Source organism: Parus major, chromosome Z (genome assembly GCF_001522545.3).
Source record: "Parus major isolate Abel chromosome Z, Parus_major1.1, whole genome shotgun sequence".
Classification (NCBI taxonomy): domain Eukaryota; kingdom Metazoa; phylum Chordata; class Aves; order Passeriformes; family Paridae; genus Parus; species Parus major.
The window spans coordinates 20,110,988-20,128,174 of NC_031799.1; the positions used below are offsets into that span (position 1 = coordinate 20,110,988).

Sequence of the window (17,187 nt, forward strand, 5' to 3'; positions counted from 1 at the left end):
TTCTATGGAGTCATTATTTTTTCTATACACTTGTATGATTTGGTTTGTATCTGAAAAAATGAAATTATTTTCCCTTCTAACAAAATAATATTTCAGGCTCTGGATTTATGTTACTCATTTTCAAAGTCCATGGCAGACCTAAAGATGCAACAGTCCCTAATGGAAGAGTATATAAAATATTAATGTGTAAAATCAAATAAAGATTAAACTAAAAGATGTTTTACAAAAAATTGCTCAAGAAATATACAGAGGAAATAGAACATGTTTTGGGGTTGCTTTTTGACCCAGGCTCTAGAGTTTTATAGAGAGGATAAATATTTTATTAAATTGTACATAAAAAATAATGGTGAAAAAATTCTGTATGAGATTTTCCATTATGATGCACATGTATTATGACAAACTAAGTTTTAGTTTGAGCTGTTATAATTGTTGTGAAATACTTTAGTTTTCTAGTTCTTTCTTCTTGTAGTCTTTGAACAATAAATTGCTTACTTGAACAATACATTTTTTGTACTCACCCCCTTTTCAATGCTCCCTGTTTGGCACAGAGTACCTTCTGCTGCTGGAATGCTGTTGGTGACACAGCGGTTACTTTTGCTGAGGCACCAGAGCTCTCTACACACTTCCTAGGAAAGAAGGCAGAAGCAAGTTGATCAGAATAAAAGCCTAAAATTTCTTCCAGTCCTCATACACACATGTATACACAAATTTGTTTTGAACAGAGACAAGACATTGTCTGGAGAGAGAAATCTAAAGATGTCTGTGATGGCAGCAATTTCGAAGGCACTATATTTTGCTCAAGAATATCCTGCCGAAAAAAACATTCTGAAAACATCAAAACTAGACAATAATATGTTTTTCACACCTACTATGCAAGTAATGTTTTATTATTGCTTTTTCTTCTTGATTTGTGCTAAGATTGGGCTTAGTATATTTTAGTGTTGCTATAGAAGCAGTTTTGGATGAGCTGTAGGGTCTCCATTAAGGCTATGATTTGACTCAAAATTACCTGCCAAAAAGGATACCGATAATTTTCACATATGAAACAGCAACAATTACTTTTCTTTCCTTTATGTAAAAAAAAAAAAGGAAGTTTTTGAGCTCAGACTAGCTGCATTCGTCTTCTGCAACACTTACTAAATCAGTGTATGTGTAGTTAGAACAAACTAACCTGTGTACTAAAATATTTCCTTTAGGCTTCTTAGATTTGCAGCTGCTTTTTCATAAATTATTTAGCCTATCCTATTTCCCTATGCTGTCATTGTTTCAAGTACTCTTTTTGTTCCTACCATATTTTCTCATTTGGTTTTGCCCATTTATTAATTTAAATTAAGCCAGCTTTGATGATTTTGGAGATAAATTGTTAAAATTAGTAAAGGGTTAAAATTCATAATGTGGGCATGATCCAAAATCGGGTGAACATCAGAAATCTTCCCAGTTGCTTCAGCTGCCCTTGGATTCAGCTGTGTACACACAGAAGAATCAGGAGATGTTTGCTTTTATGGTAAATTACTTACACAATAATCTTTGCTGTATTACTTTGGGATCTGTGCAAGAGCTCACAACTTCCTTATACATATTCTATATTTTAAAATATTTTTTAAAATTTGGAATAGAACAAGATCTTTAAAATGATCTTATGATCATTGATCTTTATGTTCAATCCTTACTGTTTCATTTTATTTTAACTGCTGCTTGAAATAATACCCCACCAAAAAATCCTTGTATAGATTCTATAGTGAAACTTAAAAGGAAAAGGAAAAGACATTGTGAATGAGTTATTGTCCCCCCTCTACATTCATTGTTTATTTGAGGTAATGAATAAGTATCTGGCACCTATGCACCCTATATAATGTGCTCTATACACATCAACAGGAGCAGCTGTTATGTTTTACCCCAAGATTCACGTTTCTTGCATTGTACTGCATGTAAAAAATTATTTATTTATTTATACATTACTCTCTAGTGGCTGCAGTGATCCTTCAACATCTTTTGAGAATCTTTTCTTGAAAAATGCAAAATTATTTACGAGCTTAAAATCAGCTGGTGCCATTCTTGCAGGGATATAATGTATTTAGTTTCATAACTGACAGAAGCAAGGTGTGTTCTCTATAATCCATAAAAGAAATAGACTATGGGAATGGTTTGAAGTTATATGGAATGAAAACTGGTGATTCCCGGAGTTTCCATCCAATTTTTGACAATTAGGCCTAAGTTAGTTCATCCTAGTTAGTGTCTGGCTCTATGAAAGTTACAATTATTAAGCCTATTTTGGAAGATATACTGCCACTTGTAAAAGTCTACCTGTAGCCAATGCATTTCTTCCAGAAATGGAAGCAGCATAAATATTTCATTAACTTAAAACTCTGAACGAATTTTTTTTCTCACTCAGCTGAAAAATTTTCAAATTAAGATACACATAAATAAATAAATACACTAATTAAAACAAAACTGAGAAGTAACAGAAGATGCATCACAAAGCTTCTTGAAAAATATAACTTGATTACAAATTTCAAAGAAACTAAGGTGCTAAGATTCAACACTAAATCAACTTCACATCTAAATCAACCATGAATCCAAACTTCAATACAGTACGGATTTCAAAGTGAAAACCTAAAATGGATTCTTTTCAGGCACAGTATGAGGTCCTCCTGTCGTAATCCTGCCTTACTTGCTTTAACCTTTAATTTACTTCCTCATTTTGTTGAACAAAATTGGAGTAATTTACTTGCTCCTGCTTCATGTGTCGTTTACACTGTCAAATTAAAAAGCGTCAGACTGTGATAATTCTACTTGTGGCCGTCTATTTATTTTAGATCTGACCAAGTTCAAATGTCTAAGTTAACGGTTGTTCTGACTTCATGGAGTTTGCTGCAATGTTCTGAAAAGCAAAACATTCAATTGCATTAAAAAACAAAGATTTCAAATATTCCAATATGGACAAAAGCAAAAAAATCAGGTCTGGCTAGCAGCCTGGATTTTTAAACCATCTATGTTTCAGGATGATTTGAATTCAGAATTATGGTTTTTGGTCCAGAGCTTATATGCAAAATCCCACTTTTGACATGCCTGCACAAGTACACTTTTCATATATTGTCACATAAGTGAAGTGATAATTAACATGTCTTTGCCATTTGTCTCTACAAATGAGAGCATTTGACAACTTCCTTTCAGTAGGATTCTTTCTGCATATTCAGGCTTCTCTGGTGCATTAGACTTTTCTAACTCACTGATCTTATTTGACATTTTAATTCAACAGTGTGAATTAATGAAAACAGCTCTCCAAAACTATTTTGGTAATTTGTCTGTTTGTAGGAAGATTACAAGCATGTCAACTCACCTCCCTACTTCACAAAATGAAAAAAATATTTATTCTAAATTGTTTTGAGAAGCAGTATATCAAAAGTAGATATTATTACTGACACAGTCTGACAGTCCTTTTTCAGACTGTAATTTCAGCAGGAACTTACCTCGTTAAATCCCTAAAGACAAAATGATAGTAGTGTAAAATTGCTATGGGCTTTATCATACTATTAATGTGTGAGCAGAAACCTCTACTTAATTCAGAAAGGAGTTCTGTTTGAGACAGATATACAATATCCTAAAATCAACACAATGTTTCCTCAAAGAAAACCTATTCAAAGCACCAAAGATTCAAAAATTAACACAATATATCGATTTGTAGACATCATTTATATTAAATACAAGAAATGAAAGGGTTTTTGTAATATCTTTTAAATATAGCCAAATTTAAGATATTGTTTATTTTTCCCCACTGTATTACATTTAAAAGAAAACATAATCACCCTGTACATGAAATGAAAAATAACATTAATAGTCATTTGAAAACAAATGAGATACCTAGAAAGAAATAAAGAATCCATCAGTGCTGTAATTTCATTAAGTGAAAATGGAATTATACCAGGTACTCCTATGTCTATGTCTTCTATATTTTCAACTGACCTTGGAAAGTTAAACAAAGAAGTTCTCACTAAGGTTCCTAAAGCTTTCTCTTCTCCAGCTCAGCCCCATGAACCTGTACCTGCTACTACTTCAGTTATTTACCGGAGCTACTTCCTTACTACCACCATTTTCTGTAACACCTCTAACCAGTAGTTCTTAATAAGCCAGCCTTAAAAACATACGAGAAACTGCTCTGAAAAAGTCAGGCCCAAAACCACTAATAGAAAGTATATGCCTTTTGTTCACACACACACACACCCACACACCCACCAACAGGTGACCCTTTTAGAGTAGTCTTTTCTTCCATGGAAAAGGATGAAACTAACATATTTTGCCAACATTAAATTTGTTTGAATAATTTAATGGAACTAAGAGAAAGAAGCATAATCTGAAAATTAATAAATGACTTCAAAGTCAGTCTCCAAATGTCTGGATTTGGAGAATTTGTTAAGCAAACAAGGGAAAAGTTTTTTTAAATCCAGGAAACATAAACTGAAGCTGAGGTCTTTCACAAGATCAAGACAAGATAGATGACAACCTGTAACGGTGTATCTTAGGGTCCCATGACTTCAGTTTGGAATTCGGATGCTTGTATTTGCAGTAAATTAAACAAAGCTGAACCCATCTAGAGAAAAAAACACAGCAAATCAAATTACCTTCTTTTTGCCTAAGTATTATGAATGATGGAGCCTCTTTCTGTTGCGTCATGCAGAGTTACATATAGGCATTTCAAATTATGTAAGGTCTAAGTACCCTATATCATAATCATCATAAATTGCTACAATACAGCACAATAAAACTCGGTAATAGGACCAAAGATCAAATGCTGTGCTGCTCTTTTTTTCAAAACTCATGAAAGCTTCCAACGAATGTTAGCAGTTCAGCCCATAAAATTAAAAATTAAAAAAAAAAAGATGGGAAATACATTCACAATACATCATATTAAATTATGATAATTTGGGAAGTTCACCTTTTGTTCATAAAATTTTTAAATCCTAATTAGATTTATCCATTACTTCAGCATGTTTAATTAATAATATGCTGCACCTCTGAATGAGCATTTTCTAAAAGAGAGCATAAAAACAATTAGCTTGAATTGCAATTCAATCAACAATCATCAATAGAGTATTTTCAGGCTCATTGCTGAAATGAAGATGACAACTCAACTAAAACTAGAAGACCCTAATTAACAAGTGAACTTCAGAAGGTTCAAAGTTTTTTCAGATAAGCACCCAGAAGTTTCCATTTTTGTGCTTCACTAACAAAAGCTCATTAAGTGGTGCAGCATGTTATGAATCACATGCCAAAAGAATGTGAAAGAGAATACAAAACTTAAGTCCCACCTTTGTATTACATTACCAACACTCTTTCATAGATACTGGGTGCTTATGTGAACCTTAGGGAAACTCAAGGAACTCTGCAAGGTCAATCACCTCCAAGTACCATCTTCCCTTTCAAACCCATGCAACCTATCAATTTCATTCAAACTATATTCTGGTATCTGGAATCTCATTCATTATTGCTTCTACAATCATCTAATGCACTCCTCCTGTTCTGATCAATAGCTTCTCCTTGCACTTTCTTAACAGCATTCATAAGGTGCAGGCATATATCTGTGTCCCTAAGAGAGGGAAAGAGAAAACCAGAGACAATGGGAAGGAAAAAAGAGGGGTGTTTGGAGACAAGAGAGTCCTGAGGAAATAAAAAAGGGGATTGCAGGAAGTTGTTCAAAAAAGGGTGCTGAATTGCTTTAGGTTCCAGAAAGAGGAAGACTTCTGGGACTTCCCTTGGCTATACACATCATAAACTTAGAAAAAAGAGGGAACAAAATTCATTCAATTACAACACAATCCTGTAAGTCCTTATACAAGAAAAGTTGAAACTTTAATAACCTGTAATGCTGAAGGCCTGCACAATACTAGCAAGAGTTCTTTCAACTGACTAGGAAGAAAAAGAAAAAAAAAAGTTGATAAAAATGACAGAGTATGATACCAGTATCTTCAATTCCTCTCTTTGCTTACACATACTTTTAAGTCCTCTTTGTGAGCAATGCAAGCAATGCAATGCAAATCCATCTGATGAAACTACATATGCTCAGCTATCAAACAAGTGTAAAGCAACTTAGTTATGGTACGATATATGAAGTTGGGGTCAAAAAAGGCACTTTATAGTAAGTTATTATTATGCCCAAATTCAACTAAATGCATGATCCTAGGCATAATATCAGCAGTGAAGGAACAAAAGGAAAACAGTAACTTCAGTGCAAAGATACAACAGTGGCATCTCTGCCTTTCTTTGTGAAAAATCACCAGCTTCCAGAATCTGCTTCTGCTTCTACCTTCCTATCAAACCCCTACATCAAGGTCAGTACTACTGCCCTTCATTTAACTGGAGTAAGCCACATCCATATTTAATGAGAAAAGTGAGAGTTTAATTCATGAATGTTAAAATTTTTATCACCCAATTACAAGGGTCAACTGCAATTCAGGCTTCCCGCCCTAGTGGAAATATTGTAGAACTACAGGTGTATAGTAATGTGTTTATTCTCCTGGATTTTAAAGTCAGCTGACCAGTGCTGGTGGAAGAGCATAAAATGCAAACAAATTATACCAAATAACTGTAAGCTACTATATCTGAAACGCTGCTGCTAGCAGCCAGCAGCTTCACAGATCATAAAATGCAACACAGCAATATCAAACATATGAATAAAGTATTAACTGCTTTTAATATGTTTGAGGTTTTAGCCTCTGTCCTAAAAATGTAGGGACCAACTCTAAAGGACAGCATTATTTTGAACCACAAAATCAGTAAGTTACAGCTAGGAATTTTCCAGGTATTATTTAAACTCATAAAGGAGAGAAATTGGAAGTCAAGAATACAATTCTTTCCTGAGTTAACCCAGAGACAGCCAACAGCCAACTGTTACTAGGCAGATGCTCAAAGGATAAGGAGATCTGAAATCAATGAAACAGCTCCGCTTACAATTACCTAAACCAAAAGACTAAAGGAGGTTCTGAACTATCAGTGGAACTAAAACACAAACAGAGCAGAGAACTGAGACACATCTGACAATCAGCAGAAGAAAATCCACACTGCATCATCCTAGAAGATGTAGGATATCCAGCAGTTACATAACTGAGGAGGAACTAGCAATGCTTCTAACAACCTCAAAATCTTCCACTGCAGTGAATCCAATAAGATACCTGGAAAGCATGTATTGCCTTTAGGAAAAAGCTATGCATCAGTATTAAATAGTGCAATTTCCACCAATAGAATTTGGCTCACTGTATAAGTCATAAATTTAACATTCTCCTGAGTGTGAAAATATACCCTAGAAATGAAATATTTTAAATAGCTTGAGACATTGCCTTTCAGTTTTTTATTCTAAACACCCATTTCTTCACCTAAACTCAGTAAAATTTTCCCTGTATCAGAAGGGATATAGTATAGTAGATAGACTAATTTAGTATAGTACAGTACAGTATAAAGAACAATGCACATGTAACACTAGATGGATCATTATCTACTTGCTAAAATACAGCTTTATTTTTTGAGCTCAAACATTTAAGGCATCAGCTGGACTTCTTGTCTCAGTTAATGTGCCAAACACAGAGAAATCTGACCAATAGCTGCAATGCTTTTCCTGCAAGAGTTCTGTCCAAATTTAACTAAAGTTTAATTAGGACTAGTCCCCAAAATAGCACCAAAACTACTAAAGAGCTCCTTTTTATGCCAGATTGTCCCCTTGTCAGTAAACAAACACACACAAAGGCAGAAACTTGAAGTCCCTTTAGTACTTGAGTTCTGATGCTTTAGTTAGTCAAACACCTCTCCATGTATTTAACTTCATGTTCCTAAGTAATAACAGCTCCAGCTTTTAACTGTGAAAAATTCATTGCAGAATTAAGACAGGATCTACAACCTAAAGCAACAATTTAACTTAACATCCAGAGGGAGCAGATGAGAAAATAAGCAGATGAGGAAAAAGAAAGAAACACACATTAACATTAAAGCTACACAGTTGAAAGAGGTACTTTTTATAAAAGGCTAGAAGATTATGGCAGAATTCCTAAACAGAAAGAACTTGAAGATTTTCCAAGTTATTTTAAAAACACCAATTATATCAACAGGCTCATCAGAGGCCACAGAAGATTTTTCTACCTGCATGTGTTTTGATTTGAGACTTCAACTGTTTCTCTTGTCATGGCTTACCACTAAAAATCAGTAGATTTTCTCAAAGAACATGAGAAAGAGAAAAAATACAAGCAATTTTCTCTGAGACTTGGAATTTATTTCCTCTAAGGTCACAAAAATCCTTGTTGGAAAACCTGCTCTGTATCTTTTTTACTAGATGCTTCAAATAAAAAGGACTAGAAGAAATGCTTGAAAGAAGCTAGTATATGAACTACATTCACTGCAATTAGGTAACTTTTGCTATGTTTTTCTATTATAGTTGCACATATGTCTGTTTGAAAAAGGTCCATGAACTATTAATGTTATCTTCATTGAATAGTACGTTGAAAACAAGTATCCAAAGCACTGTCTGTTTACTTCTGCTTATAAGAGAGTTGAGTATTTGATTTAGCTTATGTTGGGAGTTAGATCTAGCTTCACTCTTCAGTTCTGAAACCATTTCATTTACAAATAAATCTTTTTTAAGTAGGTTATTTTCATTTACACTGCAATCTCCCAAAGGCTGCTTCCCCCCAGCTTCAAAATTATCACTTCAAATCTCCAAGACAATAATCAGCATGGTCACATTTGGAGACCATTATGGCCATGGCAGATAATATTTTTAAATGTATATACTATTTTACATGCATATTATTTCTAAGAATGGCTATTACCAGACTTCTACAATAACTTATTTATTAATATATGCAGTTTGAATCCTATGATCAAAATTATGGTGATTATTTTCTGAGACACTTGGAAGTTATGTTTGCATTGATGGCACACTGATGGAACACCTCACCCTATATCAGTTCAGAGATGTGGTAATGAAGACATAGCTTCACTTCATGAAGACATTGCCTCAATTATGTGTCACCACCTTTTTGGTAACTCTTAGGGAATCCCAAAAAAAACCTTTTAAAAAAAAATATAAGAAAGAAGAAGGCAAAAAGCAAAGATTACCTACATGTCTTCATTACTTCCAATTATTTCTGGTTTAGAAACTGGCTAAAGAAAGAAAATGTACTGTGCAGCACAATCATCACAACAACGGTTACGCAGCTTACTAGTGTTTAAAAAAACCTACATATATGCAGAAAAGCCAGGTTTTTCACATTATGAGCTTTCCAATTTAATTTAAAATGCAATATGCCTCTGAAGACTGTGCTATAAATCGTAGATCAAGTACCTGCAGATTTCCCTAGTCTGTAAATAAAATACTGTGGTGAAAATTTGTAAAAAAAAAAAATACATAAAAATGGTATGACTTAGATGAAGAGACAGGAAATAGGGCCATTAAAAAATACTGATGGGAAGTGAGAATCTAAAGAGAAACAATAAAGGCCAAAAGAGGCTTGATGAGGAATCAGAAGACTCAGAGCTACTTAGCCAGCTACATAGCTCTTAGATCCTTTCCAAAATTTAATCTGCCAAAGAGACATTCCAAGAATAATACTGTATTTATCACCCCAGAGATATTAAAAATGGCATTTCTTGTTTTATTTAATTATTTTATCTGAATAATCTACAAATTTAAAATTATTAAAACTATTTATTTTTAAACCATAAGATATGTTCTCAATGTTTACTTAGTGTGGTCTCAGCTAATTATTTCATAACAAGCATAGCAGAATGCGTCCTTTAACTGCATACTTTTGGCTGGAAGATTTTAAGTAAATATTTGTAACACAATGACCTACATGTGAAGGTTTTTATTTCTACTGGAAATTTATTTACTTTAATTATTGTACACTGGTACTTGCAGCCAAACCTTTGCTAGTACTTTGCTACTCAGTATTCTATCCAGCTATCTATCTTCATGTTCGTCTGTTCCCAGAACAATAATTCATCTTTCAAAATAGATATCGGAATAATGTGAGATGCAACAGACTCAATGTCAGGGGAAAAACAAACAAACAAACAAGAAAATAAAATCAGGTCTGATAAATCAATACAGGTACAAAAGAAACTTCAAAATGTAGCTTTATATTGAAAGGTTAAAGCCGACAAAACAGACTTTATGTTTCAAGATTAATACAATATAAACTTGATCTCATTTACCTGAAATCAGGGAAAATTCTCTTACACTTTACAAGGATCGGGCTCGAGTGTTCTGGGCAGGTTTTTTTTCTTACAATTAAAGAACAGCTTACCCGGCTCATCGTTATCCACATTTAGTGTACAGCACATACAAATGGCTCAAGCAAAAGATGCAGCATAAGGATTAAAATTAACCCTTTGCTTACAAATGATGGCACCAGACATGCTATTGGAAATCTGTAACCCACTACTACGACTAACTAAAGATTTATGCTATAAAGGAATATATACAAATGACTAAGCAGAACACTCAGCATAAGGATTAAGACTTCTTACCCCATATTTACATTGGCGGGATGTTGCTCCATACTGGAAGCGACACTGTTCATCAGCATCATACACCTGACCTGGGGCCACAGCTGGATAAAGAAAGTCACGCTTGGGAGGCTCATTATCAAGGCAAGTACCACGGCCCGAACTGTTCAACATAAAGGACCAAATCAATTAGGAATTCTACTGACTGTAAATCACAGTAATGATATTATGTATCTAGTTCTCTTACAGTGCTGGGTGTGAAACAAATATGATTGCAATAAACAGACAGTAAGAAGGTACACCCATATTAACAAGAGAAAATATTGATAGGGATTTAAGAAATTAAAATATTTTTTCATCATTATTATTTAAAAAAATGCTTCTTTTAGATTGTGAAATAATTTTATATATTATCCTTTTTAAAAGTGTGATAATTTCTGAGCCACACAAGACTGATTTTCATTTTTGGTTTAGGACTCCTATTTGTTTTCACTGAAGAACAGCTACATTTAGTCATAGAATGAAAAATAAACATATTAAGCAAATGTAAGAAATTCAGTTTACAATTTGAAATGACCCTTCTGATCCTTCAAACAGCTAAGTATAATCTTATAGATAGCTGCAGCTCAACTGGTTTATGTAAAACTAAAACAGATTTGAGTTTCAACATGATGAAATGTTTATAGGATCACGACCTTAACATGCAAGCTTTTCTTCCATTAGAGTGAAGAAAATGGTTACAGAGGTAAAAAAATTCTGCAGGAACTTCAAATTTACCTATACTAGGGTGAGCGAAAAATTTTTTATGGGTCCCAGACCTTTTTTGTTGTATTAATATTTAGTTCTAAAAAATTCATGTTGGAACCAAAAGAATCATCTTTGCAAACTTCAGAATTTTCTTCTTTTTATATTCACTGTTTTGTTCAGTGGTTGATGGTTTTTTTCCAAAATATGCCCATATTCAACCACAATATTTAAGTGTAGTGGAATAAATAACAAAGAAAGCCAAAACCAGACTGAATTCTGTTTAGAAAACTTTATACTTTGCTAAATACAATTATTCAGTTTTATTGGGTCAGTGTGCATAAAAGAGGACAGATGCTTTTTTACTTTCATTTCACATGTGAATAAGTGAGGATTTTCAAAGAATTCTTATGGCAACACTTAAAATTTTTTTTCGACATTCCTACCAATTTTGCCAGCACTTATGTTCTGTTTTTTTCCAAATCTTTTCCATGCACCTTGCCAAAGGAACGTAATTTCAGAAGTGAATGTTCTACACTGTTTTTTGGAGATCTCCAATTTTCTATACTTTTCATCTGCAGATAAAAAAAGAGCAAAAAGTGTCCTTTAACTACACAGTTTATCTTCTCATTTTAACTCTATTTTGATCAAGTCTTCAAAATATTACAAAAAGATCTTTTGGAAAAACGAAGAAACAAACCTCTGCCAACCACTTCAGAAGGTGGCAAATAGCAGCTAATGCAAGAACCAGGTAAATACTGGAAAAAAAGACAGTATTTGATGACAAATTCCAAGGAATTTGGTGTGATTCACCTGCATGCATGCATACACACCGCACCCATGCATCCACTCAGCTGAAATCTACTTTTAAAATATCAACTGTGTGGTTCCAGCATAAAAAAAATTATGTACTTTCCCCTTTATCTCATGCAATTACTGCAAATATATATATTTTCTAGCAGCAGAAGTTGGGAAGATATCCTTCAATCTTTTCAAATATTTCAGTGTTGTATTTTGCATGTATGAGGAGTGCATGGTAACAATTCCAGTATTAAAAGAACTGACATACAAGCTGATTTTTCTGCAATGTCTGGACTAAACTGCAGATAGGCTCTTTCCTTATACAAGCAGTGAGAAGTTTAGCATTTGGCACCAACTTGAGCTAGTATTGCTGTATGATGGGAACATTTCCATAGACTCCAATATTGCAGAGTTTACAAGATGACTGTAAACTGTGATCTTGTAAACAGACAGCCAAGGGTACAGCATTTAAAAAACCTCATTACCTTCAGCGAGTTCTCCTCATAGGCATATGTACCCCTGCCCAAATTAGATCACAGAACCTATTCTAAATCTTTAAATTTGCTAAACAAAGATCTATACCTTCTCTACAAGACATAAAATGGCAGAAAAGCAAGTCAAAAATCCTTGTACTGGATACAAAAATATGACTCGTCTGCTCTGATACAAAATTTGTACTATAATGAAATATTGTTGTAGTAAATAAGCGAGAAAATTGCTACTGAAGTCATTCTCTACTAGCTAGATTATATCACATCCTCAAGACTGAAACATTATTTCTGTCTTCCCTTCTGCTCCAGTTCTAGTATTTATCTCAAGCAGTTGAGCAAAACTGACAGCTGATGCTGTATTGCGGGAACTGAAGTATCCTGGAAAAGAAATGGCATGATCTTTATAAACACATTAATAAAACCAGAGACTTTCCATTGGTAATGAAAGGTCTGACCAAATCTGTGCAAAGGATGAATACAGGCTGAGGACCATTTAACCTTTCCAGAAAACTTTTACAGGACTTGGGAATGGTCCAATAATCTTGTGTGTATGTCCCTGTTCTCTCTTTCTTTGTTCCATCAAAGCAAAACCCAGATACTTGAGAAAAACATTTATGTTAAATCTAGGGGAATGAACCAAAAGGGTCCAAGAAGATTAATTGTTTTGGAGAACTTTATAAACAGAGATCTAATAGTTATTATCAGTCAGGCATATAAAATTGTAATGTAAAAAAGGATAGGAAATGATGGCCCAAATACCTTCATACCCACAATTTTAGAAAATTTCTACTCACAATTGCTTTTGTGCTTTGTGATTCTATCTTATATAGGAAGCATATATATCAAGTCAAAAAAAAAATGACAGGATATCCCTGCAGAGCATTTGCGTTTTTGAACATGGGGTGGATAAATCTTTAATGTCTGCAACAGAAATAAGATGATCTCGAACTGACCATTATATTCTATTACTCTGCAAGGTACTACTAGTACTCAAAGTTTTTCTCATTTTCCTAAATTTAGGTTAATTTTGAGAACTTTTATGGGACATACTGGGACTTGTTTCAATTACAAAATAGCTAAGCTTGATGTCATTTCAGCCCAGTATTCCAGTGTAGTGTCTCCAGAGATCATTTTAAAACACTCTACAATTTAAATTCTTTTTTTTGTATTTTAGTGTCACAGGACAGCAAATTATTCTTCTGTTTGAAAGAATAACAAGGATACTAGAACATTCTAGGAAAGCTTAAGATTTCAGACTGCTATCACTGCTAACTGCTCAACCAAATTAATACCAACCAGGGATTAAATGTTTCTAAATCTTTACAAACTGAAGAACACAAAACTCAGGATCACCACCTCAGCACATATATCACTGTTGTATCCAAGACCAATAAAGAGAAAAAGCAAAAACCATGAATGTAGATCTCTCAGGGTGTATGTTTCTGTTACAGTATCTATTCCCAAATATCCCTACTTACACAGTATAACCCAACTATAAGCCCAATGGCTGAAGAAAATAGCACAGAACACTGGCTCTGAAAATTGGTTCTGAATGTCACTCAATGCTCTAATTCATAACAATGATGTGGACTATAATCCAAGCTACACTGAATGATCACAAATTAAATGTGTTACAAATATTTGTGAATATCAGCTATAGCTAAACAATCATATACATGAATACATTGATAGTATACATAATGCTTTATTTAATTCTGATACCAAATTGCCCATAAAATATGAAAAAAGAAATAGTTAAAATTATTAACAAAAAACACATGCCAATACATCTGGCTCCTAACAGAATCCTTGCTTCATATTTTTAAGACTGATTTTTTTAAAGCACCAGGTTATATTGCTGCATGGCAATCGTAGAGTGTCATCAAGAATTTCCTGTGATAGATCTTACTGAAATAATTTAAAATTCTTGATTCTCCACTTTCAAAAGACAATCCTGCCTTTGAAAGACAGAGCTAGCCATCTTGCTTCTTTTAAGTCCTCTACTGGTTACTGACAAGAAAAATAAATAAATGATGATTCCAGAAATCACCCATTTTTTTTTACAGCAAAACGTGGAAGTTATATATTTACCATACATATTGCATGGAATGAAATTCATATGAGTTGTTTTTCAGTCACTAACATTTTAGGATTGGTTCTTTTCTCCCATGAATAGATATTACAGGTTTCTACTCGTCTCACAGAAATCTCTGTCTCCTGAGACTGCCCTCCAAGCCTTCAATTCTCAGTCTCTACTACTGTAATTAAATTGTAATGTGGAATTAAAGCCATCGCAAAGCATTTATGAACAATTCAGTTGATTAACTGAATTATGTCAGTCTTTCACTCTACCTAAAAGCTTGATAGACAACAGCTAGTATGGCAGACAACAGCTGTTATGTGCTCCAAGGAATGTTTTCTCCAGAAAAAAAATGTATTTTCTTTGGTCATTGCAGTATCTGTGCTGGTTGATCATCCTTGCTGAGAGTTTTGGTAGACCTATTAGCATAATCCAACTTTGCTTTGTCTTACTGTCATTCTTTGAGCCATATTGATCCTCTTACCATCCCCTTTCCAGCACTTCTGCAAAATAATTTGCTTTCCCCACAACTGACTGAACTGATACTCTCCAGGTGATACTTCATGGTTATTCCTCAGTGCAAAACTGCTGTAGCAAGTGGTGATCTGAGCTAGTAAACTAGTAAACCCACATTAATCTTCCTTACCATAAAATAATGTGAACATGGACTGAAATTCTATCAAAATTCATTCCAGTTACATTAACATGGTACCATGACAGCCTGGCCCAAACACAAGCAAAGATCCAAAAATATAAATCTAAAAGGTCCTACAGACCAGGTTTCTGCTTGGGTATCTGCATTTAATACCCTCATATCCTACCTGCCTTTTTACACACGGCTAAATGAATTCCAAACCGGCTTAGCCTCTAATGAACTAAATCAGCATTTTTCTCACCTGTTGCTAAGTCATGAAGAAATACTATGAAAAAATAAAAAAATCCTTTCAGGATGCAGACTCTTCTGCTCTTTTAAGAGCAGTCACAGATATGTTGCCATGTGGAACTGGCTTGCTTTTTTTTTTTTTTCCTTCTTGTTAACTGTTTACTATCTACAACTGAGATAAACCCGCTCTTAGCTGTTCTGTCTTAAGGATAGGTACAAATGGGTAAATGATTTTTGGGTTCTGACAGCTGTCCTGCAGGTATTTGTGTTACTCTTAACAGCTGCCTGTTGTCACTGAGATAGCATAAAAGCTGGTGAGGAAACTAGAAACTGGAGAAACAAAGTACAATTTCACAGATTACCTTATGAAATAATAAATCAAATACTTAAAGGCAAAAAAGCTATCAATTAATTTATAGGATATTAGATCCATAGACAATAAGAAGCATAGATTTGTAACAAACAGATCATGATTAGGAAATCTGACATTTTTGAAAACAGATTCCAGGATTAGTAGATGAAAGAAAAGAAAATTATTTGACTCTCAGTACAGTATTTAACACAGTATTCTATACAACTGGAAAATATACAAAAATTGTGATGTGTAACATAATGTGTGTCCAAGGTGGCTTTGAAAAATAATATGTCCATTCCAGGTTACAAAAATACAACTGAAGTATTATAAAAAATAATTTATCATTAAATCTGCTATGCATAGAGTTTTGTTTTTCTCTAGTTTAAGTATCATTTAGAATCTTCAGTAATGATTTTTTTTGTAAAATTCACAGATGGTAGTAATTCAAATAGAGTTGCAGACACTGGCGTTGGTAGAGAAGTATCTCAAAAAACCTGAGAAGATTAGAACTATGGAAACAAATTCAACAGAATACTTCTAGCTTTATGTTAGTATAACTGCAATTTCACTACCATCCCACAGATTTCAAAATCAACCAATAAATCAAATCAATAAATCAAATCTATGGAATGGAAAAGAATAATAGAGATGCTAACAGTAAATTATAAACTAAATCCATAAAAAAACCCAGTGTAAAAAGGCTCAAGATAAAAATGTTTTTAACTGGCAGTAAAAATTTGAAAGACCACTGCATACATCAGGCAATTTGAAACTGTGCAGGAGCATTATGAACAAATGCCCGGATCTTTTATATTTTCAGAATAACACAAGCCACAGAATTTTACCATGTTCTTTTCCCTAAATCCAAAAATAAGAAATAACTTCTTCACTTTATGTTGAATTATGTCCTCATCGACTGACAACTTATTGTCAGGACAATCATAGGATCAAAATGAAGTTTTTCAGAGAAGAGCAACAAGCAGAAGTAAACGAGACAGAGAACAGCAGAAGCGTAACAAGAAGAACAAGCTAACAAATCCTTGAAGGAAATAACCTGAATGGCAAGTTGACAGTCAGAATTACAAAGCTGTGAAATAATCTTGGAAGAGATATGAAAAACATAGTCTTCATAGTTAAAACCGGGCTGCAATGACATTCTAGAAAGACTACTAATGGGAACAGTATTGAATTAACATAAGTAATTAGCAATTATAAAACAAAATATCTATGCATATTTTTTAAATAATGCTAGTGTTAGAAAAAATACGTATATATATATATATATATATATATATTTATATCCCCTTAGTAAATGAAATTGTATTGTGAGAAACCTGTATCA

The 17,187-nt window shown here is 33.6% G+C and overlaps 1 protein-coding gene across 1 annotated transcript in view; it reads right to left on the bottom strand.

The window, feature by feature from the left end:
* ADAMTS6 (ADAM metallopeptidase with thrombospondin type 1 motif 6) overlaps positions 1-17,187 on the bottom strand; it is an 87,834-nt gene that overhangs the window by 52,910 nt on the left and 17,737 nt on the right. The window contains exons 4-5 of the mRNA XM_033520586.1: positions 10,513-10,654; positions 519-626 (exon numbers count right to left, since the gene is read on the bottom strand). Of these exons, the coding sequence (XP_033376477.1) occupies positions 519-626; positions 10,513-10,654 (250 nt within the window). The remainder of the gene's footprint in view (positions 1-518; positions 627-10,512; positions 10,655-17,187) is intronic.